Below are 24962 nucleotides of genomic sequence, written 5' to 3'. Positions count from 1 at the left end.
GCACAGGCAGTAAGTATTTTCCCTTCTGTATTTGGATGCGTCTTACTGGGTACTTTTTAGATTGCAACCTTTCATGAGATGTAAGGAGTTTATTATTGTTTGACTTTTTACAATAAGCAATTATTGCTTTTTAAATTTAAAAAATGAACAGTGCCTTTTCTGATGATGAAGTCACCTATAATCCTACCACCCAAAGAGAACCATGGTTTAATGCTTTTTTATAATTTTTTTGTATCATTATTTTTAAAGTTTTTTAAAAAAACAAAATTGAGATCACACTGTATATATATAAATTTTGTGTTTTGCCTTTATCGTTTAACATTTTAAGAATAAATTTTGAATAGGTAATTTAAAAAATGAAAATGACATAAGATGGAAGCACTGAGAAGTCCAGCTTCCATCTTTGTCTCTGATCATCTTGTCCCTTCAGTCTCTAATAAATGATCATTAGTTTCTCCTCTTTTTCAAAAGGTAGCCTTGCTATATATATTGTTCTGCTGCTTGCTTTTTCCCCCTCTGAACAATGTATCTTGGAGATCTTTTGTTATCAGTACTCAGAGAATCTTCCTTACTATAGGTTAGTCATCTTGTCCCCTTTAGATGGGCACTTGGGTTGTCCCCAATTTTTACTATTGCAGATATTAAGTAGTAATTAAAGGGAAAAAATTAAACATTTACTCTACTTCAGTTATTAAGGGAAAATTCTTTCCAAAAGAATGCCAGTAATGTAGAAATAATGATGGAATTGGAAAAATCAACATATTCCAGCCCCCAAATGAAATGATTTGTGAAGGGGTCATCAGTAATTGCTAAACTATTAAGCAAAAGGTTGAAGAGGAACGGCATATTCACAGGGTGCCAAACGTTAGCCACAGGTTGCTTACTGTAGAGGAGGAAATATGCCTTCTATGAAGAGCTCTGGCTGCTACAGACTCGACCAAGTGATCCTGTTTTGCCATATGATCACATAGTTTACCAGATCTCCCTGAGTGGGGCAGTCTGAGAACTGCATTGTGAGGTACATAGGTAGCATCACCTATGAAGCATTCTTTCCCAAACCTCTCAACCTCGATCTAGTCAGTGTTTACAGGAGGTGTTAGGGATAGAGAGGCAAGCTGAATGGCACTGTGAGGAAATAATCAGACATAACTGAGATGTAACAATCAACTACAAGTCATCAAGTCAACTGTTCTGGTCTTTTTAGAAAGCTTGTGTTGTAAACAAACAAACCATGAACAGAATCAACCAGAATAAAACTTGGAGGGCATTCTAGAATAAAAGAGGCTAAAGAGACATCATCCAAATTCATTTCTTGAGCCTTGATTGGGTTCTGGATATTTTTTTTTTAAACCACTATTAAAGACACTTTTTGGAGTATCTGGTATATTAAAGGCACAAATGATAATGGGTGTGGTAATAGTGTTGCAGCTATGAAGCTAAATGTCCTCATTCTTAAGAAATGCACAGTGAGGTGTATAGGGTTAGACTGTCTCCATGCCTGCTCAGATGGTTCACAGGAAAATTAAAAGTGACCCTTCTATATCTCTATCCATGGAGACAAATGAGGCAAATTTGACTATATATTAACCGTTCGTGAGTCTAAGTAGTGAACAGTATGTATTTATTCTACTGTGTTCTCAACTTTTTTATTTGAATTTTTTCGTAGCAGAGTTGAAGAAACAGTGCCTCAATGAGTAACAATTATATATGTATTTTCAAATTTCTTTAATTTTCATATGTGTGTGTGTGTTGCTGCTAGTTGACATTTTAGTGGAATTTGTGTTTATTTTGTGACAGTTTTATACCGTTAAGGCTTGCAGTGGATGATTAAAAAGGAAATGGAATTTTTTTCTTCTCTTTCCTCCTCTATCCTGTATTCTGGAACTTGAGTGGAGATGAGAAAAAGAGAATGAAAGGTACCTCAAAGTAGCTCTGTGCTCTTGCTTTTAGGCAGGAGACAGAACTGAAGCCAGTACATAAGAACCATACCTCAAGTAATACCTTTTAAATCAGTAACCCATCTTTTGCTTTGGAGGCTGCCCAAGTGATCAGGAGGGGTCTAGCAGTTAGGCAAGACACATGGCACAGAGGAGGGAGTGCAAATATTGTGTTGTGATTTGTCTTGTTTTTGACAGGGTTTTAGACCTTTTGGTTAGTAGTAAAAGTTCTTAGTTGCCTGATAAAAAGAATAACTCCTTTTGACAATGATCTGTTTTTTAAAATTCTGTTTATTTATTTGGCTACACTGGGTCTTAGTTGTGGCATATGGGATCTAGTTCGCCAACCAGGGATCAGACCCGAGTCCCTTGTGCTGAAAGTCTGGAATCTTAGCCACTGGGCCACCAGAGAAGTCCCGTTCTGTTCTTTAGATATAAGGCTGAGCTATGGAGGATAGAAGAGGAATTTAAGGGTGAAATATTCTTGGATGAAAAGTTACGGAAGAAACGGCTTTTCTGAGAAGGTGTCATTACATATGAAGAGAATAGTACTTTCATCTCTCAACTAGAGTTGTATGTGAGGCGGGAACTTGCTCTGATCACAGAATAGATGCTCTTTGACATTAAATGTCTTACCTTAGATTTCCATGAGGACACCTTCTGAGGATCTGCATGGCCTCAGCTTAGCCGCTTCGGTGTGTGGAGCTGTGGCTCGCTCCCCCTCCCGTGCCTGGTGTGACTGTGCCTGCTGGGCGCCATGAAGGTCGTTCCAGAGAAGAATGCTGTCCGGATCCTCTGGGGGCGAGAACGGGGCACTCGGACCTTTGGGGCTCAGCGACTTCTGCAGGAGCTGGTTGAAGATAAAACCCGGTGTATGAAATGGGAGGGCAAGGTAAGAAACCTGGTTGTTTTTCACACAGAATTTGTAGGGATGACAGCAGAATGAGGCCTTAGAATAAGTTAGTGACATAGAGTTGGCACACAGTTTGTTTTGTGTAGCAGAATTGATATATCTAACTTAGGCTTCTTTGTTGTTTTGGGGTGTTGTGTTTTTGTTTTTACAAATATGGAAACATTAATGGGCTAGAAATATCTTTTTTCTTTGGAGCTAGATTTCCTGAAGGTAATTTAGATTTCAGTTCAGTTCAGTTGCTCAGTCGTGTCTGACTCTTTGCGACCCCATGAACTGCAGCACGCCAGGCCTCCCTGTCCATCACCAACTCCCAGAGTCCACCCAAACCCATGTCCATCGAGTTGGTGACGCCATCCAACCATCTCATCCTCTGTCGTCCCCTTCTTCTCCTGCCCTCAATCTTTCCCAGCATCAGGGTCTTTTCCAATGAGTCAGCTCTCTTTGCATCAGGTGGCCAAAGGATTGGAGTTTCAGCTTCAACATCAGTCCTTCCATTGAACACCCAGGACTGATCTCCTTTAGGATGGACTGGTTGGGTCTCCTTGCAGTCCAAGGGAGTCTCAAGAGTCTTCTCCAACACCACAGTTCAAAAGCATCAATTTAGATTTATCTCTCTCAATTTGTAGCTTGATTGTTGTCTCCAGTTTTTCAGCTTATACTGTAAATACTAATCTATGTAGAATAGTGCATTTGAGATAGAGTGAACCATAGTTTATAAGTAATGTATTTTAACTTTTGTTTGTTTATTTCTCAGAGAGTAGAACTGCCGGATAGTCCACGCTCTACCTTTTTATTGGCTTTTAGCCCAGACAGGTACGTAGTTCTTACCTAAACTCTACCTGAGACTTGGTTTCTGTGTATTTTGGTCGTGTTGGTTTCTGTGTATTTTGCCGAGCTTCATCCAAGTGAACTCCCTAAAGACTCTTTGAGGCACTGAATGAACAGAACTTTGCCAGTGTTATCAGAAAGAGGGGAAATAGATGACCAATGCTAACGATTAAAATAATGGGAATAAGCAAAGGAACCTGTGAACATCGAGGATCAAAACTTGGAAAGTTTCTCAGTCCTTTGCCTGTGTGATATAGGCCACTAATAGCATAATAATTTTCCCTGCTGGAAAAAGTATTCTCTGAAGGGGTTATGTGTCATTTGGGGGCAGAATGGAGAAGCCAGGAGCTTTAAAAGATGAGAATGTTTCTGTTGTTAGTAAAGCCCAAGGTGTAGTTTCTTCCCTGTTGGGATGGGGAATGAGTTTCAATTTTCTCTGTTGTCCAAAGCTGATAGTTTGTTAACCCTCCCACGTGCTGTACATTGACTTCCTCCTCTTTGGTTCCCTAGGACTCTCTTGGCTTCCACTCACGTAAACCATAATATCTACATCACGGAAGTGAAGACGGGCAAGTGTGTTCACTCTCTGATTGGACACCGCCGCACGCCATGGTGTGTCACTTTTCATCCCACCATCTCAGGCCTCATCGCTTCTGGCTGCTTAGATGGGGAAGTTCGGATCTGGGATTTGCACGTAAGTGTTTCCTTTTCTTTGGTACTCTAAGTGCAGAGACTTATTTACCCTTGCATTCTTGACCCTGAAGGAGAGACTAGCCGTGTTCCAGGACCATACCTGAGTACTTTGTAGTTATTGCTTACTTACTGAGAGGGAGTCTAGCCCACAGTGCTCCATTTCAAGTGCACCCTGTTTAACTATCTGCCCATTGTGCAAGGTAACAGGACCTGCTGAGACATCTTCAGGATGGATTTCTCTTTTCTGAGATCAAGGATTGTACTGTTGTTCTGATCACGATCGTCAAGCAGTGTGCGCCTTGTCCTGGGGACTGGCTAGTGGGTTGTTGTGTACCATGTGACGCACCAGAGCTTGAGTTTTCACAGACTGTAGAAGCAGGTGCTCATTGCTTATAGGTTGTAGATGAGAGAACTGAATTAGTAATGTTTTTTACCCCACCTGGACCCTCTTGTTGAAGCTGACTTAGTTCGCGGGCAGCTTGTAACTTGAGCATGCCTGGGCCTGTGCGTTCGCAGGGTGGCAGTGAAAGCTGGTTCACTGACAGCAACAACGCCATTGCCTCCCTGGCTTTCCACCCCACGGCTCAGCTCCTGCTCATTGCCACTGCCAACGAGATCCACTTCTGGGACTGGAGTCGCCGAGAGCCGTTTGCCGTGGTGAAGACAGCTAGCGAGATGGAACGGGTCCGGTGAGCACTCTGGGCACCAGCAGTGTCTGGCGTAGGATTAACATGCGGAGAACGTTTAACGGTGCTCTCACCCCAAGAGACAGACAGTTCTCTCTGTATTGTCCCAGCTCAGGGCAGGGTGTTACCCTGGGGCTCTTCATGCTTTCTAAGCCGTTGGCCAGTCAGCCAGGAAGTGGTGTGTGTTGTTCATTTCAGCCATTCCTTATTGGCCTCATCTTCACGTCCTTGTAGATGAAGGCCTTTAGAATCTTTTATAGGTTCAAAGCTATCTGGTTTGGGATAAAGACTTGTTTTATTTGAACCTTAAAAGGTGTTCAGGTGGTGGGTAGCTTGGTGGGTAAATTGCTCATTCTGTTATTCAAAGTGGAAAGTGGAGATGTAGATAGGTATCAAGTCTGCTAATATTTACACATGTAGCCTTCAGAGTCAGTGCACATACTGCCTGAATCGAAGTCGATGCACTGTTTCCCTTTGGTCCTCTTGGTATTGCCATTGGATCTTCACTGATTTTCTAGCCTCAGGTGGGTCGCTCGACACTGGGACTGTTCCTTGTCCCCACCTTGTCCCCAGCCCTCACGCTTCTCGCCAGGGTAGCAGCTGGGCGAGGGGAGGCGCGAACCTGCGGCAGAGTGTGGAAGCGTCCTCTGCTTTACCATCATGACGGGCTCTTGGCCATGAGCGGCTGCTTCCTGGGACGCAAGCCCAGGGGTGTTCTTGAAATTATTTTTGTGAAATGTATTCCCTTACTCTGGCAGATGTGAGGACGCAACAAGAAGGAGTGAGCTTTATTATTTTAATCGGTTTGAAAGTTTTGAAAGTCTCTAGCAATTAGGTGGATGCCTGGGTAAATCCCACAGTTGTCAATAACGATCACTAGAAATTTTCTCACGGATTTCCTTTCCTCAGTTAACAGAATTTCTCTCTCCGTGTCTCTGTCCGTTTCTTCTGTGTTTTCAGTCTGGTGAGATTTGATCCCCTTGGACACTACTTACTCACAGCAATTGTTAATCCCTCTAATCAGCAGGTAAGTTAGTCAGCAGGTCCAGCTCCATCTAAACTGTGGGTTGTTTGCTCAAGTAGTGCTCGGATTCTGATGGTACTGGACTTTAATTTTCAATGTCCAAGTGTTTCTTTCCAGTCAAGATTTAAAACTAGCCGCAGACCATATTCAAAGTTAGAGCCGTAGGTCTTGACGGGGGAGTCCATCCTGAAACCCCTGAGTGATCGTCCTGGTAGAAGTAACCAGACTGCGTCGGATAACTTGTCATTCAGGTGCCTTTGGCTGGCTGACGTCTTGCTTCCCCTCACAGCCTCCGTGTCGTGGAAATGCCTATTGTAAGAGAATTGGGTGCCAGCTGAACTCGTTGAGAAATGTTGCTAGTTGCAAGTGAATGATTTAATACCGTATGATGATTCCGAATCTGGACCCAGTTAGTTCTCAGTGCTTCAAGGGTGGCGTTGTTGCCTCTCTAGAATGAGTGTTGTCCTTGGATGATTATCAGTAATTTCTCTGGATTTACCTGGAAGTTCTACCTAACTGCCTGGCTCTGCCCCCGTCCCGCCTTGGTCCACGTTGCAGGGTGATGACGACCCAGAGATCCCCATAGACGGAGCAGAACTGTCGCACTACCGTCAGCGGGCCCTCCTGCAATCGCAGCCAGTGCGCCGGACGCCTCTCCTCCACAATTTCCTGCACATGCTGTCCTCCCGCTCCTCTGGCATCCAGGTGGGAGAGCAAAGCACAGTGCAAGAGCCTGCCACCCCCTCACCCCCACCGCCTCCCCCTCCGCCCTCCACGGAGCGCCCCAGGACTTCCGCTTACATCCGGCTCCGACAGCGGGTCAGTTACCCCACAGCCGAGTGCTGCCAGCACCTTGGGATCCTGTGCCTTTGCAGCCGCTGCTCGGGCACTCGAGTTCCTTCCCTCTTGCCACACCAGGACAGTGTTCCCCCTGCTTCTGCCAGGGCTACTACCCCTTCCTTTTCTTTTGTGCAGACCGAGCCCTTCCATCCCCCGGAGCAGGCCTCGTCAGCACCGCACGACCCGGGCCTCCTGAGCCGGCCGTCTGCCTTCAGTACAGTCCAGAGCAGCACCGCCGGCAACACGCTCCGCAACCTCAGCCTGGGTCCCCCCCGGCGCTCCCTGGGAGGCCCTCTGTCTGGCCACCCTTCCAGGTACCACCGGGACATAGCCCCCGGGCTGACGGGATCCGAGTGGACCCGGACAGTGCTCAGTCTGAACTCTCGCTCCGAGGCGGAGTCCATGCCCCCGCCCAGGACCAGCGCCTCGTCGGTGAGTCTGCTCTCTGTGCTGCGACAGCAGGAAGGTGGCTCGCAAGCCTCTGTGTATACTTCAGCCACAGAAGGGAGGGGTTTTCCAGCCTCGGGGTTGGCAGCTGAGTCAGATGGAGGGAACGGCTCCAGCCAAAACAACCCGGGCAGCATCCGCCACGAGCTTCAGTGTGACCTGAGACGCTTCTTTCTGGAGTACGACCGGCTTCAGGAGCTGGACCAGAGCCTCAGCGGGGAAGCCCCCCAGGCCCAACAGGCCCAGGAAATGCTCAACAATAACCTTGAATCCGAGCGGCCAGGGCCATCCCACCAGCCCACCCCGCACAGCAGCGAGAACAACTCCAACCTGTCCCGGGGCCACCTGAACCGCTGCCGCGCGTGCCACAATCTGCTGACCTTCAACAACGACACCCTGCGCTGGGAAAGAAGCGCACCGAACTACTCCTCTGGCGAGGCCAGCTCCTCCTGGCAGGTCCCCGGTCCCTTTGAGGGCATGGCCGCGAGCGGCAGCCAGCTGCCCCCGCTCGAGCGGACTGAGGGCCAGACGGCCAGCTCCAGCAGGCTGGAGTTGGGCAGCGCTGCTAGCCCGCAGGAGGAGAGGACTGTGGGGGTGGCCTTCAACCAGGAGACGGGCCACTGGGAACGCATTTACACCCAGGCCAGCCGATCTGGAACTGTGTCACAGGAGGCCTTACATCAGGATCTGCCGGAGGAGAGCTCCGAGGAGGATTCTCTCAGGAGGTAAGCAGGTGCTTCCCTGTCTCCTCCCGCGTCCCTTCCTTTTCTCCTGATGCCTCTTCCTTCAGCCCTGTGGGTCTTGGTGGCTGGATCTGGAGTATCTGGGACCCATGCATCTGGTTCTGATCTCCCTAGCTTCCATTGCATCTTCGTGGAAAATCTTGCTGTGGTGGCGGAAAGAGGATAAGGCCTGGCAGCCTGAGTCCAGTGACTCTGCTCGCTCACGTGACTCTGGCTTGGCTCACGTGTCGTTTAGCCTTAAAGGAGAGTTGTGGGTGAGGTTCGAGAGGCGTGAGGAGGTAGAACCACGAACTTCCTCCGCTCTGCTTTTTGGCCTCCTTAAAGGATTGTCTGTGTGGGACTGGTTATCGTTAAACAACAAAACATCCCGGAGAGGCTAGGGGAAAAAAAATTTCTAATAGTAATAGAGAACCCTGCTGGGGACAGATGAGTATACTGGGTCTTTGTATTGCTTGGGACAAATTCTTAAACCTCATCTTTTGGAACACTGCAACTTGACAAAAGGAAAAGAAAATAGTATATATATATATGTCGAGGACGATTTTTTTTCCTGTAGATATGTATATGTATATATATTTTTTTTGGACGGTAAGGACAGGGATGCCTGGCGTGCTGCAATTCATGGGGTCGCAAAGAGTCGGACACGACTGAGCGACTGAACTGAACTGAACTGAAGTTACTTAAGAGTTTTTTTGAGTAGCTCTTTCCAGAGGGACATCACCTGCAGGTGGGGAAGAAGAGATTCATAGAAGGAAGGCCTCTTCATACTTGGCTCGGCATCCCAGGCAGCTCTTTCACGGAAGACACAGTGTGGGTGTGGTTGATCGCCCACCGCATGTTCCGTGTATGGCTGCGTGTGCATCTATCTTGATTTATTAGGGACTTCTTTCTGTAATTCCGTAAAGGTCAGATCTAGCGTAATCACCGACTCCCAGAATATGCCTGTTGGATTCAAGCAGCATATTTCTCTGCATTGCATCCTCTGTTGAAGCAACTGAAATTTCTCTGACATAAGCTTCTAACAAGGGTGGGAATACGGATTGTGCACACCGTGTACTTGTTATTTTAGGAGGATGCTTCAGTGAGTGAGTTGCCCAGTTAATAAGTCTTGTTGAATTACATTTTTCTCCCCCAGCACTGTGCTGGGCACTGTCAGGAATACAAAAGAAGCTTAGTGCCTGGTCTTTGCCCACTGGCAGTATGGAGTGTTGCTGTAGAGGCAAGGCTTATTTACATGTAATTATATAAAAGATGTAAACGAGCCAAATGCTTCATTGTGTGGTGCTGAGACTCAGCGTAGTCTAATTTCAGAGAAAGGGAAGTGTCATCAAAGACGGCGTTGCGAAATCAAGCCTTGAAAGAAGGGTAGGCTCTGGAGAGGGAGAGACCTTTTTATTTTAGGGGAATCGCACATGCTGAGGAAGAGAAGAGTGCGGTGAATTCTAGATAAAAGCGGCTACTTAAGGGCAGTTACTATCTGAGAACACAGCCTTGGTCACGATAGGAAAGACAGATGAAATGACTGAGGCTGATACTATGCCCGTATGGTTGAGGCCAGTTCTGGATTAACATCTCCTACATTGCCGTCTTTGTAACATTTTGCTTTGTATAATGACCCCTGTCAGGAGCAGGAGACTCTGTTCTTGCTTTTTGTCAAGAGGTAAGATGGAGAAGGAAACGGCAACCCGCTCCAGTGTTCTTGCCTAGAAAATCCCGTGAACGGAGGAGCCTGGTGGGCTGTAGTCCACGGGTTGGCAGAGTCAGGCACGACTGAGCTTCTGAGCACATGGGATGGTAGCGAGCATAGAGCCTGACATGCAGTGGGCCTCCAGGGAGTGTGTCTCCAGGCACCCAGAGAGGACTATCTGCAGTCACTGCTCTGGGAGTCTCCCAGTCCCCTGGTGCACTGGCGCCAGGGGGCTTGTGCTTAGCCTTTGTTCATTCTGTTCTAGCAGGACACTCTGCATGTGTTGCTCTGCTGAGAAATACCGGAGTCATTTAAAGCAGACTCTACTGTTTGATAATAGTTAGAGATACCGATTACTGAGAGCCTGCTCCTGTGTTCTAGCCTTGCATTATTTCTAATTTCTAGAGTAACTCTGTGCAAAGCAGCTATTAAATTTCCCATCTTTAAGTTGAGGAAAGAGAGGCTCAGCGAAGTCAAGTTTCTTGTTAAAGGTCACACAGTAGGTTGCTGAATGGAAATTTGAACTCTGGTGTGCATAAAAAAGATTTTTCCAAGCTGCTCTCCATGGTGTATTTCTTTAAACTGATAATCTCATTTTTAGGTGAACCATTTTTATGTTTTCTTTCTTTTAATTTTTTGATTACAGAAATCTTCAAACATATAAAAATAGAGAGAAAAGTAGTATAAAGGAACTCCCATAATATGCTTATCACCTGACTCCAGAAATTTTCAACACTTTTGTCTGTACCTCCTACCCTTCCTTTCCATCTAGACATCGTATAATTTTGTTTGAAAATACTCCAATGTGTTTCTAGAGTAGTGCTGTCTAATAAAATTTTCTGTATCTGTGCCATCAAGTATAGTATCTACCAGCCACATATGGCTGTTGAGCATTTGAAATGTGACAAGTGTGATCTGAGGAACTACATAGGTAACCACATGTGACTAAAATATTAATAGTCACTCCTTAATAATGTATGCCATTTAAAACCCTGAAACTATTATTAAGGATCTATCAGAATTTTTTGTAGACAAGAGGTAGTATGTATTTGTGGTTTAAATAAAAAGAGTTCAAGCATTTAGAAAATGTATGATGCAGAAGATGAAACCCCTTGTCATTTTGCTGTAAATAATTTTATATATGCTTTTTAAATTCAAAATATACAGGTGCATAGTTCTCGTTGTAAATTAGTGTATTAATACAGTGGTTGGATACATTATTTATGGAGTTGCTTCTTTTTAGATGAGCTTCAGTGAGATGAGGTGTGTACCATGAAGGTTGACAGCCTACTCAAAAGTGAGGTATATTATAAATATTCTAAGTGCACACCCATTAAAGAAGGGCCACCACTTCCTCACACACTGAGAGCTTGCATTTTGGTGTAAATGACTGCTACGTGTGAAGCGGCAGCTCCTCCTGCCTCCCGGAGGTCCCACGCTCTCTGGCTGTCGAGTGGCCTTGAGTTTCCCCAGCAGGTGTCACTGTTGGGCTGTTGCTGCTGCTGGGCTGGCAGGGACGAGAAGGTGTAATTGCTGTGTGCGCACGTCTGCTTGAAGGGAGGGGGTTTCTTCTTCAGCTTTGTAGTAGGAGATAGTCTAAGGAGGCATGTTTTGATCCTTGCCTCTGCTGATACAATCTATAGTATTTTCAGAAAGTGAGAATGTGAAGCAAAAGCATGTGTATTTCAGTATAGCACTGTGTTACTTAACAGTGATAACCAGCTCACAGTTTATCTCCTTTTACCTGTGGGCAGTGGAAAGAGACTCTTTCTGTAGTCTTGATTCCAGATTACAATTTATAACTTGGATGGCAGGCCCTTTGCTTCACCACCAAGAGAAGCTTCTTTTGGGGTCTGATCACCTTTGAGCTAGCAGGAGAAGAGGAGGGTACTGTGGCTCCTTGCAGCAGGAGTCCCTGTGGCCCTGAAAGGCTGGTATTAAGGAAAAGAGAAAATTATTTTAAATGGCATCTTAAAACTGGAGACAGTGTAGACTTTATGTAGCCCAGCCTCTGTCTCTCTCTCTCTTTTTCTAATTGATAAGGAAACTTAGATACAGTGAGGGGAAGTGACTTACTGAGGTGCCTGTAGCAAAGATGGGAGTCAGAACTCCTGGGTCCTAAAGAGGGCCCTCTTTCCTCCTCTTCATTTGAAATGAATGCTTTCACTCTCAGTTTTCTCTGTGAAAACCTCTGTTGCTCCTGTAGATCATTGCCTGAGGGGCTCTTCAGTAGACTTTGCTTTGTAAGAAATTGGAGCTCTGATAGCCCATTTGTAATTATTGTCACTGGGTAAATCAACATGATGTTTATAGGGACATGGGAGAAACACTGTTTTAGTTATTTGCCACAGAACTGCGTTGATTAGTTCTTTTATTTATTTAAAAATATATTTTTAAAATTTATATAAAAATAGTTTTATTTATCTGGCTGTGCCGGGCCTTAGTTGCACTGGGCATCTTCAGTCTGGGATCTTGAGTTGCAGCATGCAAATGCTTAGTTGCAGCACATGGGATCTAGTGCCTTGACCAGCAGTTGGACCCAGGCCCGCCTGCATTGAGGGTGTGGAGTCTTAGCCATTGGACCACAAAGAAGTCCCTTTTTTAATATAATTTTGTTTATTTATTTTTGGCGGTGCTGGGTCTTCGTTGCTGCGTGGGCTTTCTTTAGTTGTGGCAAGCAGGGGCTCCTCTCGTTGCAGTGCGCAGGCTTCTCATTGCAGTGGCTTGGGCCCTAGGGCGCTTGGGCTTCAGTAGTTGCGGCTCCTGGGCTGTAGAGAACAGGTTCAGTAGTTGTGGCTCACAGGCTCAGTTGCTCCACAGCATGTGGGATCCTCTCAGATCAGGGATTGATCCCATGTCTCCTGCATTGGCAGGAGAATTCTTTACCGCTGAGTCACCAGGGAAGACCCCAGTTTTTTTTTGTTGGCTGCACAGCATGTGGGATCTTAGTCCCCTGACCAGGTTTCAGACTGGCATCCATTGCATTGGAAGCAAGAGTCATAACCACTCAACTGCCAGGAAGTCCTCGTTATTCCTTTTAAAGTGATTCCGTTAGGGAAGTTCACTTTTAAAATCTGAACAACTGGGGAATCAGATTAGGGCTAAATCTTCCCTAGCTGAAGTTCCTGCATTTCTTCTCCAGATAGGTAACAAGGCCTTTTGTGGTTCAGTTGCTCAGTTGCGTCCAGCTCTTTGCAACCCATGGACCGCAGCACGCCAGGCTTCCCTGTCCTTCACTGTCTTCCGGAGTTTGCTCAAACTCCTATCCATTGAATCGGTGATGCCATAGGTCTGAAATATTTACTATAAAATTGTGTGTGTTCTAAGAACAGATGTCTTTTGATCTGTACTTTTTCCTTATGATAGACGAAGACTGGGGGAAGACATTCATGGTTATAAGCATAGAATTTGACCCAGACCCTGGAAGGTTAGAATTGAAAGTCTTCATTAGATTTGTCTTTTTTTTTGTTTTTTTAAAGACTTTTGTGAGGGGATTGCTTTGTTGGAGCAGCCTGAAACCTCTTGAGGCTTCATGAGCCAACAACTTGCTTAACCCCTTAGTCTCTCAGCACTAGTCACATGGAGATTCTCCTTGGAGCTGCAGCAGAATGTCACTGATGGAGGGAAATACATGAATGGCCATGTTCATGGGGGTAGTCCCGGGTCCACAAGAGGGAGGAGGCAGACGAGAAATTAGGAAAGTACGTGTCTGCTCAGCATGATTGTAATATATGCAGGGGTCCATCTCAAGTAGTTCTGTGCCACTGACTTGGGTCTGCAGGGTTTTATATATCTAAAATCAAGAGTCAGACACGACTTAGCAACTGAACAACAACAGACTCAGCTTATTATTCAGAATCTAACCCAGCGGCCCCTTTTCCTTTGGGAAACCTTCTCTGCCCCAGATAATCACTTTCTCCTCTTTGCTGTTTGTGTCCGGACATAGATCCTTCCTTGTCGTGTCATGGCCATGACAGAGAAGCATGTCAGCGAGCTCCCTGAAGGCGGTGATTGTGCCTATATCCCTTACTGTACCTAGAATAGTGTCTGGCATATAGTAGGTGCTCAATAAATTGAATTCAGGTTGTCGAATTGAAGTTACATCCTCTGTGATTCAGTATGCAGTGTATATCCTTTTTGGCTTTGTTAGTTAAAGGAGAAAAAAAAAAATCATTCTATCACATCCTTAGTCTCCTGGAGAGTCGTTGGCCCAGTGAGTGCTTGTTCAATAAACCAAGTGGCGGGACTGGAGTTGTGCCTGGTGAAGTCTCCGCCTCTCACTTGAGCCCGGGTGACCTAGAGTGTGTTCTCCGCCGCTGCACCCCTGAGCGTGTCTCTGGCCCGTGTGTGGCCTGTGCCGGGGCCTGTTGCCAGTCTTTTCACCCCGCCCGCTGCCCTTCAGGCCGGCCCGTGCGGACGTCCCCGGGCCTGCGCGCCCAGTACAGTGCTCCAGCCCCTCCTGAGCCCGTGTTGTGGGAATCGGCTCGGCGTCTCAGCGATATTAGTGTCTCCACCAGTCAGTGCTTGGGTTTTGTTTTTCTCCTTAAATACTCTACAGTCTCTGAGATGAAATACTTGATCTTGATCAAGTTCAAATTAGATGTGAATAAACCAAATTAGATGTGCAGGCTCTGTTTCCCATTTTTGCTTTATGTTTCTCTTAGTTTTCTGTGGAAAGCTTGCAATGGTTTTGCTTGGAAATTGGATTTTTGGAGATTGAAGAAAATGGGTTCTCTCATCTTTTTTTTTTTTTTTTTTCCATTTTGAGGAGTCTGAGCATTATTAAACTAAATCTTTTTTTTTTTTTTTTTTTAGTTTTGAAATGACTTTAGGTTTTGTGTTGTTTCCTGGGGGCAAAGTCCTTATGTTAAGAAAGAATTTTGCTTTATCTCTGTGATTATGCCCTTAAAAATTTGGTGGACTTGTCGTGTTTGATAGTCAAATTAAAATAAGCCCTTCCTAACTTTTGAGTTCTTACTCAGAAGTTTAGGATTTGAGGACAAAGAAGAGAGGAGAATTCTTCACCAAGGGAATTTAATATCTGGATCGGCAAATCTTGACCTGGTCCTTCCGAGAAGAGAGAACCAGGTATTGAGAAATCAAAAAAGCTGAGGGTAGAATTAAGCAGCTTAGTTTTAAGAGAATAAGGGACGCTAAGGGAAGATAAACCCAGGCCCTAAAGGAGGAGGCTCCTGTGAGGGAGCATGGGTCTTTCTATATAACCCTGGGTTGGTGAAATAATTACTCTGGTCAATTTGTTCATTCATAAATGGGCAAATATTTGCTAAGTATCTGCGGGGTGTACTATATATTATTTAAACACCAGCATCAAGTTCCTTATTCTAATGGGAGAAAGAAAATAAACGCATAAATAAGATATCTAGTGCACCAGGTGGTGGTAAATTCTATGGAGAAAAATATTTTAAAATGTAGGGGTTTCTAGGGTGGAGATTTGCAATGTTAAATGGGGTCATCAGAGGGAGTCTGGCAAGGTGACGTTGGAGCAGACACCTCTTCCTTCAGGCAAGCAAGGGAGAAGCCTCTGTAGAGTTGGGGCAAGGACGTTCTCGGCAGAGAAGGACAGGTCAGGTTCCCTGAAACGCTTGGCTGGAGCACAGCGAAGGACGGTGTGACAGAGGTGAAGTCAGAGAGGTGATGGGGCCCAGATTATGCGGCCTTCTAAGCCATTTAAGGGATTGCCCGTCTCACTCTGAGAGACTTGGGAAGCCTTGGGGAGTGGAGTTGCGTGATCTTATGTTTTAAAAGGATCACTGTGTCTGTGATTGACGATGACTGAAGAGGCTCTGCTAAATGGGGTAAATTAAAGTTAGGCCAGCAGCACACACTTTTGGATCAATTTGTGTCTGGATTCTGTGGTGAAAACCTGAAGGCGGGAGTCAGTGATCGTGTCAGAATTAGAAGGACCTTAAATGTTTGGATGAGAGTTGCCAAATAAATAAAGAAATAAAGCCTCTTGGCAGGCATATTATTTGCAGCGCCTCACCCCCATTCCCCAACCATGACAGCATGTTATTAAAACTGAGAAAGGGAGAGCCTGAAAACTTCACAGTGAACAAGGGATCATAAATGGAAATTGTGAGATGCCTGTTTTTGTTTTTTTTCTCTCACAAAACTAATACGAATTCGTTTGTAACAATTCAAACATAGAAATGTGTGATTTATCTATCTATAGTACATGTCCTCTGCAGTGCTAGCCACTGTTAATAACTTGTGTGTAAACTTCAGAATTTTTTTCTCTGCAAATGAAAGCACATTTTTCCTTATTTATAAAAATGGGATCATACTAAGTCTACTGTTCCACCATTTGCATATTTCACTTAGTATGTCACGGACATTTTTCCACGTTGATGTGTGTGGATGTGCTGCATTCTTCCTTAACAGTGGTATAGTATTCCCACAATTGAATCCGCCCCAGTTAAGCCCTCTGTTGATAGAATCTGCATTGTTTCTGGGTTTTGTGCACAGAGACAGCGTGCACATCTTTGGGTACTTGTGCAGGTGCCTCTAGAGGACAATGCATTTTCAGAGCTTCCGTCTCTGGGGCCGAGGAGTGTGAACATTGTTAATGGTAATTGAAAATTATTTCTGTTCATTACTACTAATTTAAAATATATAAAATAACATTTTTTATCTTAGTGAACATAATTTCGTAGATATGCGTACATTCATAGGTTAGGACTTTTAATCCTGTGTCCCGCGCCCCCACATAAAGTCTTAAGTTTCTCAGTAGTAAATCCTACCACTGGGTTTTTCAGGAATCTGATCCTCCAAGTTGACAATGACTTCTGCGTTTTGTTTTCTTTCTGTTCTAAACATCTGCCACCTGGAGGTGTTCCTATACTTTTCTTCTCCAACAGCCGTGTATGAGGGAGACATAACCTTGGTTTCATTTTTGACGTTCCCTTGACTTACTGGCTTTGGGTCACCTAGTCCTCCTGGCCTTGCTAAATGATGTAAAGAATCCGGATGTCTGTTGGCCCATCATGAGGCGGTAGCATGTAGATATTTATTTGTTTTCAGGCATGGTTAAAACCCATTTTTCTCTTTGGCAATTGGAGGGTGAGGATAGAGGAGACGAGATGGTGGCCATTGCTGTTAATCTTTTCCCCCTTCTCTGCTCTCCTGCCCAACCAAGTCACATTGTATTTGAGCCTCTGAATTTGGAGTGATCCCTGGTTGTATCTTCTATATCAGGGATTGAGACTTTTTCTGTGAAGGGCAAGCTTGTAAATATTTCAGGCTTTGCGTAGGCCATATGGTCTCTGTCGCAAATGCTGAACTTTGCCATTGTAGCACGAAAGTAGCCCCAGACAATATGGAAGTGAATGAGTGTGGCTCCACGCCAATAAAAACTTCACTTATGGACACAAACGCGAGTTTTATATAATTTTCACATGTCATGAAATAGTCTTCCTTTGATGTTTTTCAGCTATTTAAAAATATAAAAGCCATTCTTAGCACACGGGCTGTACAAAAACAGGCAGCAGGCCAGATTTGGCCGACAGGCTGTGGCTTGCCAATCCCCTGCTTATGTGAACATGACTTGGAATGGAAGAGAGTCAGGTGCTATGGTAATAAAAGGCCTTATGATAATGAGAGTCCCGGAAGAGGTAGGTCGCGGACTCTTGCACTTGTTCCCTCTGTCTGTACTTTGGACTGGATGTCCTAAGTACTTGCTCTTTTGAGATTTCTTTGACAGTGAAGAGCATGCTTAAGTGCAGAATGAATTTCTTTGTTTCCTCTGCTTTCTGCCCGGAAGCAAGGTTTTCTAACCTTGCTCCATATCTATCTTGGCAAGTGAGGAGGCTTGCCCTGGTGTTGGGGAGGGTGTGAGCCTCCAAGTCCTCCAGGCAGAGTCGGCTCCACAGACAGCCCCTCCCCCAGTGTAAGTCAGATCAGCACCTGTTGGGGTGATGTAAATTATACCCCCATCACACTCTCTCTGGGGCTGAGCGGTGGAGAGCAGGCTGTGTGCTTTGTATGTACACATGGAGAACTTGAAGAGATGTAATCGCTTCTGTCAGCTCAGAGTGTTGGAGTGCTGCAGGGACTGCGGTGGGATCTATATGTGTACTGCAAAACACATTTGGAGCAATTTCCCATGTACTCATTTACCCCCTTCAGGTCCCTTTCTCTACTGGATCTGTTCAGAGCAGTGCTCTAAAGGATGCGTTGGAGGTTTTGCTGAAGACGATAACACCAGGTGTACGGGGTTCTGTTTGCATGATGTATTTTGCTTATTGTAATCGGTCCCGGCCCGTTAGAGCTGCGCAGGTAGCTTCTCCCCCTCCTCTTGGATTTTATATATTTGTGGGGTGGAGCTGGGGGGAGTTCCAGTCACGTCTTCTGCTCCTTCTTGGAAGCAGCTGACAGTGTGTTCACATGAGCACATTTGGCTCTAGTGGGTGGGTCTGTAACATTCGCCCAGAGACTGCAGAATGGCCTTCAGATACATTTGTTTGGCACTCACACTATTACTAAAAATTTCATTTTTTTCTACATAAATCTAGATTTCTGGATTCTATAGGAAAAAAAAACACAAAAATGGACCTCATCCATTTCCATTTCCTGCTTATTTCCAATTTTGTGTTGGTTCCTATTGCATTCATTAACTAAAGCAAGTCTTCTTAAGTTCCCTACCACCTAGCTCCACCAGGGGGCGGCACTGGACGCGGCAGGACTCTCCGCTCCACCCACCCCTCCTGCCTAACTCACCCGCCAAGGGCGCCCCTGCTGGGTGTAGGCTGACAAGCCACAACCTCCTCACCTGAGAAACTGCCTGACTTGTTAAAATAGCAACAATTAATAGACTCCTCCTCTGTTTCCAAAGAGGGAAAGTGGGGGTGCCAAGCTCATTTGCTGGCTGGGACACAGTTGAGTACGCGGATCTCTGTCATGTCAGCTTATGCAGTATGAAAGTAACCTTCCTTTAATGATGGACTTGTGTAAAGTCTTGGACAAGACTGCACCTCTCCCTCTGAGCAGAGCGCCTTGGACAGAGGCGTGGGTTTCAGTGGAAAGGTCGGTTGATTTGGATGTCAACCTGCCAGAAAGTTAAAATCAAGTTAGGAGCAGGAGTAGAAGACTGCAGTAATAAAGGAGTCAAAGGCTGAGAGTACGAGCGTGTCAGAGGAGAGCTGCAGCTTATTAACGCTGTGCCCTTTTCCTGCTGCATCACAGAGGATGACTTTGAATCTTTTTGCCTCTTTGACTCTTTTCCTCCCCTCCACGTGTTCATGCACGTTTCTCAGTTTCCCTCTATCTCCCTGCTGTCTGCTTGGTCACTTTCACCTCTTCTTTTCTTTGTTCTGATGGCAAATGTAACCTATTTTGGGGGTCTTTTTTCTTATTGTGATTAAAAAAAAAAAAACGTTAAGTTTACCCTCTTAATTTTTTAATGTGCAGTCTTGGTGAGTCTTTGCACAGAGTTGTGCAGCCGACCTCTAGAACTATTTTGCCCTGCAAGAGTGAAATGATCATTGAACAGTTCTCTTCCCCCCACCATTCCCTGGCAGCCACAATTCCGCTTTCTTTTTCTGTGAGTTTGATTGCTTTAGATCCGCGTGTATAAGTGGGCTCACGCAGCGTTTGTCTGTTTGTGATTGGCTTGTTTCACTTTGCATAATGTCTTCAAGGCTCTTCCATGTTGTAGCATATGACAGGATTTCCTCCTTTTAAGTAGCTGAATAATACTCAGTTGTGCATATATACCACATTTGCTTTTATCCATTCATCTACGGGTGGACCTTTAGGTTGCTTCCACACCTTGGCTGTGTGAATAATTCTGCAGTGAACACGGGTGTTCAAATGTCTCTCTGAGATTCTGCTTTCAATTCCTGTGCATATGTACTCAGAAGTGATATTGCTCGGTTATATGGTAGTTACATTCTCAATTTTTTGAGGAACTGCAATACTGTTTGTCATAGCAACTGCACAGTTTTAGAGTTCTACCAACAGTGTGCAAGAGTTCCTATTTCTACATATCCTCATCAGAACTGTTATTTTCTGTTTTGGGTTTTTTGTTTTGTTTTGTTTTGTTTTTTTGGAGAGCTTTATCTTAATATTCATGAGATGATGTCATTGTGGGTTATTTGCATTTCCCTGATGATAAATGATGTTGAGCATCTTTTCATATGTTTGCTGACCATTTGTATATATTCTTTGGATAAATGTCTATTCTAGTCCTTGGCCCATTTTTTTTAATTGGGGTTTTGGTTGTTTTTAACTTATTAGAATTCTTTATGTATTCTGCCTATTAACCCTTTATCTGATAAATAGCTTACAAACAGTTTGTCCTGTTGTGTAGTTTGCCTTTTTTATTCTGTTGTTTCCTTTGCTTAAGTTTTAAAAATTTGATGCAGTCCCAGTTGTCTGTTTTTACTTTTATTACCAGTGTTTTTTTGTGTGTGTCATATCTAAGAAATCATGGCTCATTCCAGTGTTATAAAACTTTCCCCCTATATTTTCTTCTGTGAGTTTTATAGTTTTAGGTCATATGTTTAGGTTTTTAGTCCATTTTGAGTTAATTTTTACCTGTGGCATAAAATAAGGGCCCATCTTTATTCTTTTGCATGTAGATAGACAGTTTTCTCAGTACCATTTGTAAAGACTTTCCTGCCCTCATTGTCAAACATCATTTGACCATGTACACAAGGGTTTATATCTGGGCTCTCCATGCTGTTCTGTTGGCCTATATGTCTGTCTTTATGCCAGCACCATACTGTTTTAATTACTGTAGCTTTGCAGTATGATTTGAGACCAGGAAGTGTTAGGCTTCCAGCTAGGTTCCTCTTTTACAAGATTATTTGACTAGTCAGAACTCTTTTTGAAATTCCATATGACTTTTAGGATTTTTTTTTTTTTCTGCAAAAAAAAAAGCTATTGGGATTTTGATAGAGATTTCACTGAATCTGTAGATTGCTTTGGGTATTATGGACATTTAAACAATATTAAGTCTTCTAATCCATAAACATGGGATGTCTTTCTATTGTTTTGTTAACTTTTTTCAGTGGTGGTTTATAGTTTTCAGTGTATAAATCTTCTATCTCTTTGGTTAAATTTATTCCTATGTATTTTATTTGTTTTGTTGCTATTATTAGTAGGAGTTTTTTCTTAATTTCCCTTTTAGCGGATGTAAATCTTTTTTTTTTTTTTTTTAATTATTTTTTTTTTCCAGTGGGTTTTGTCATACACGGATGTAAATCTTTAAAATTAAAATAAAAAGGAACTCTTTGGTTTTTTTCTTGTTTAACTTCAGAAGTGTGTTTTCCCAGAAGTACAGCACTTTTCTGCATGCTTTTCTGATTCCTTTTCATACTGTCTCTTGTGAGTTCTCAAAATTGAGACAGAAGCTTGACTGATCATTTTCTGTTACTTCTTGAAGGCAAAGGACCATTGCTATAATGGTTGTCCTAACAGAATTACTGAATTTATTTTTTTTTTAGTTTTTATTTAATTTTTTTAATTTTAATTTTTTAATTGAAATATAGTTGATTTATAAAAAGTTGCTGAATTTTTAGACCTTCCTGGAGCAACTAAATTTGACAGCTGTGTTAGATGGTACTGTTTTGGATGTGATAAGATCGGGGGTGAGAGAGAGGTGTCCGTATATGAGAATGTGTTTGTTGTGCGATCTTTGGCTAGGGGTCCTCAAAGTATGGTCCTCAGACCAGGAACATCAGCAACTCCTGCTGATGTTAGAAATGTGAGTTTCTGGGCTCATCCCAGACCTACTGAATCGGAAAGTGGGGGTAGGAGGCATGCAGTCTGTGTTTTTAACAAGCTCTCCAGATGATTTTTTTTTTAAATTTGATTTTATTATTTTTTTTTACCATTTATTTTTATTAGTTGGAGGCTAATTATTTTACAATATTGTAGTGGTTTTTGCCATACATTGACATGAATCAGCCATGGATTTGCATGTATTCCCCATCCCGATCCCCCCTCCCGCCTCCCTCCCCACCCCATCCCTCTGGGTCTTCCCAATGCACCAGCCCCGAGCACTTGTCTCACGCATCCAGCCTGGGCTGGCGATCTGTTTCACCCTTGATAATATACATGTTTCGATGCTGTTCTCTTGAAACATCCCACCCTCGCCTTCTCCCACAGAGTCCAAAAGTCTGTTCTGTACATCTGTGTCTCTTTTTCTGTTTTGCATATAGGGTTATTGTTACCATCTTTCTAAATTCCATATATATGTGTTAGTATACTGTATCGGTCTTTATCTTTCTGGCTTACTTCACTCTGTATAATGGGCTCCAGTTTCATCCGTCTCATTAGAACTGATTCAAATGAATTCTTTTTAATGGCTGAGTAATATTCCATGGTGTTTCTGTACCTCAGCTTCCTTATCCATTCGTCTGCTGATGGGCATCTAGGTTGCTTCCATGTCCTGGCTATTATAAACAGTGCTGCGATGAACATTGGGGTGCACGTGTCTCTTTCAGATCTGGTTTCCTCAGTGTGTATGCCCAGAAGTGGGATTGCTGGGTCATATGGCAGTTCTATTTCCAGTTTTTTAAGAAATCTCCACACTGTTCTCCATAGCGGCTGTACTAGTTTGCATTCCCACCAACAGTGTAAGAGGGTTCCCTTTTCTCCACACCCTCTCCAGCCTTTATTGCTTGTAGACTTTTGGATAGCAGCCATCCTGGCTGGCGTGTAATGGTATCTCATTGTGGTTTTGATTTGCATTTCTCTGATAATGAGTGATGTTGAGCATCTTTTCATGTGTTTGTTAGCCATCTCCAGATGATTTTGTTATGCACCAAGTTAGAGAACACTGTTTTAGACCATCTAGGAACTCTGATTATTTATTAATTTATTTTTATAATTGTTTTTTTATTTGTTTTTGGCTACACTGGATCTTCGTTGCCGCACAGGTTTTCTCTGGGTGTGTTGCAGTGTGAGGGCTTCTCATTGCGATGCCCTCTCTTGTTGCAGTGCACAGGCTCTAGGCACTCGGGCTTCATTCGTTGCAGTGCACCAGCTCAGGAGTTATGGCACACAGGCTTAGTTGCTCTTCAGCACGTGGAATTGTCCCGGGCCACGGGTTGAACCCATGTCCCTTACATTGGCAGGCGGATTCTTAACCACTGGACCATCCGGGAAGTCCTAGACCATCTAGAAACTCTTAATGTCACTACCACCATCTCATCCCTAAATCTCTGTAGTGTGCTAAAATTCCTTTGCATTATCTGTCACCTTTATTTTTCCTTTTCCTCCTGTCCCATGTGTGATGCAGTGTTGCTTTATCTCATAATCTCCTTATGTTCCCTCTCTTTTCTTGCAATGTATTCTAATGAAAGAGATTGAATTTGAGTAACCTTGGATTCAAATTCTGGTCCTATTCTGTGATCCTGAGGAGGTTAAGGATCCTCTTTGAACCTCAGTTTCCTCAATTTTAAAGTTGTTGTGATGCAGGTTAAATGAGTTAAGCATCAGTTGCTTTTACATATTTAGATGCTCGAGAAATGCCAGCTCTTCGCTCTTTTCTCTGTTATCACTCTGCTCAAAAAACAAACAGAATAAAAAAAAGCCCCTAGACAACAACAAAAAACCTGCTTTTGCTGTGACATATTTCCTACAGGTCATTTTCTTTTCTGTGTTACTATCCTTTTTTTTCCCCCAAGACTTCAGCCTTCATGGTGTGTTTGTGAAATCTCACCATATACAATTGAAGTAAACCAAGTACCTAAAAAAGCGAGGTGCCATATAAAGAGAGGATGAGGAACGGCTGTTGTGATCGCGCTGGTGCTAGTTACTCCCATTAGTCACTTGCAGCAGACACAATGAGGTTCTATTTTAGAAGGTGCAATAATACAGAAAGTGGTCTGGTTCGTAGCAGGGGAATGGGATATTATCTTCACTTTTCCTGCACTCTATTATAATGATACATGCAAAAGAAACTGGTTCTGCCTCTTGATAAGATAGGGAGTACAAACAGCCTTAATTTCCCAAGTTCTAAGGGCGCCTTCAGTATTGAGAGTGAGCCATCCAGGGCAGAAGTGTGTTCAGAAGGGAGCCTGACTGGGACAGGTAGAAAAGAGCAGAAAGTCTTTCTTTTGACATTGACCCTTTTGACCAGAACCAAGACCTCATGCTTTGGATGCAGTGAGCAAGTGTGCCCTGAGTTTTATTGTTTAAGGTCTGTTTCCAAATGTCTTGTTTAGTGTTCAGTTTTGATAGCTGAAGTTCCCTTGAGTACCAATGTGATTAATTTAGGTTTGTAAGCTAACTTTTTTTCTTTCTTTCTTTTTTTATTTATTTCCCCGCCCACCCGCCCCTCCACACGCTCTGTAAGCTAACTTTTTATGCTGCTGTTGTAGCTAGCTTGAAGTTCTAGAAGATCAGACCTATTTCCTTCATCTACTAATGCATAACCAGAAAACAAAAAAACCTAGTGACTTAAAATAGCAGTTTTGTTATCTTTCATTGTTCTTTGGGTAGAAGGGATGTCAGTTGGGAAGTTCTGCTGGTCTTGCTTGGGGTCTCTCTCAAGTCAACCGGAAGCGCATTTACAACAGCCAGGCCTCTCAAGGAAAGACTCCTCTTTCCTTGTGGCCTCTCCAGCAGAGTAGCCAGGCTTTTAATGTAGCAGCTTAGGGCTTCCAAAAGTGACAGTTCCACGAGGGAGGAAAGGGAAGCTGTCAGTTCTCTACAAGGCTTAGACCCAGAACTCTCCGCGTTCTCTTGATTAAAGCAAATAGCAGGCTAGTCTACGTTCAGCACAAGAGACCACACAAGGGCAAGAATACCAAGAAGTATCGTGCTTTGGTCCCTCCTCAGGTACTGGCTACTACTATATATGGACCATGTCCATTTTATAGACTACTGTATACCCAATAATAAAACACTCAATAATTATTTGTTGTTTGAATCAGTGGTTGGATGGACTGACAGCCAGTTTGGTGGTTGGTTGACTGACTGCTCTTGTTGGTTTATTTGGGTGAGGCTCATGTGACTCTTAGGGCTGAGATACCCGTATTTATGCCTTTTATAGAACTGGTCCTTCCTCGACACATGTCCTTCTAGGAAACCAACTTTTTAGGAGTAGTGACTGGGTGGCCATGTGTTCCCTGCAGATACTTTTGGAACTTGTCATCCAGGGAAGAAAAAAAAAATCACTATTTATTAGGCTGTGT

General features: G+C 43.9%; 1 protein-coding gene across 8 annotated transcripts in view; it reads left to right on the top strand.

The window, feature by feature from the left end:
* AMBRA1 (autophagy and beclin 1 regulator 1) overlaps positions 1-24962 on the top strand; it is a 166130-nt gene that overhangs the window by 26156 nt on the left and 115012 nt on the right. For 5 of the 8 annotated variants that reach the window (XM_061152848.1, XM_061152823.1, XM_061152842.1 and 2 more), the window contains 6 exons: positions 2579-2829; positions 3605-3663; positions 4189-4372; positions 4888-5060; positions 6018-6084; positions 6640-8093. In XM_061152848.1, coding sequence (XP_061008831.1) covers positions 2695-2829; positions 3605-3663; positions 4189-4372; positions 4888-5060; positions 6018-6084; positions 6640-8093 — 2072 coding nt within the window. In that variant the 5' untranslated portion in view covers positions 2579-2694. The remainder of the gene's footprint in view (positions 1-2578; positions 2830-3604; positions 3664-4188; positions 4373-4887; positions 5061-6017; positions 6085-6639; positions 8094-24962) is intronic. The other 3 variants (XM_061152879.1, XM_061152872.1, XM_061152862.1) reach the window with 1 other exon arrangement.

Source organism: Dama dama, chromosome 1 (genome assembly GCF_033118175.1).
Source record: "Dama dama isolate Ldn47 chromosome 1, ASM3311817v1, whole genome shotgun sequence".
Lineage (NCBI taxonomy): Eukaryota > Metazoa > Chordata > Mammalia > Artiodactyla > Cervidae > Dama > Dama dama.
Note: the sequence above shows the minus strand (reverse complement) of the source record. Positions and strands in the feature narration are given on the sequence as shown.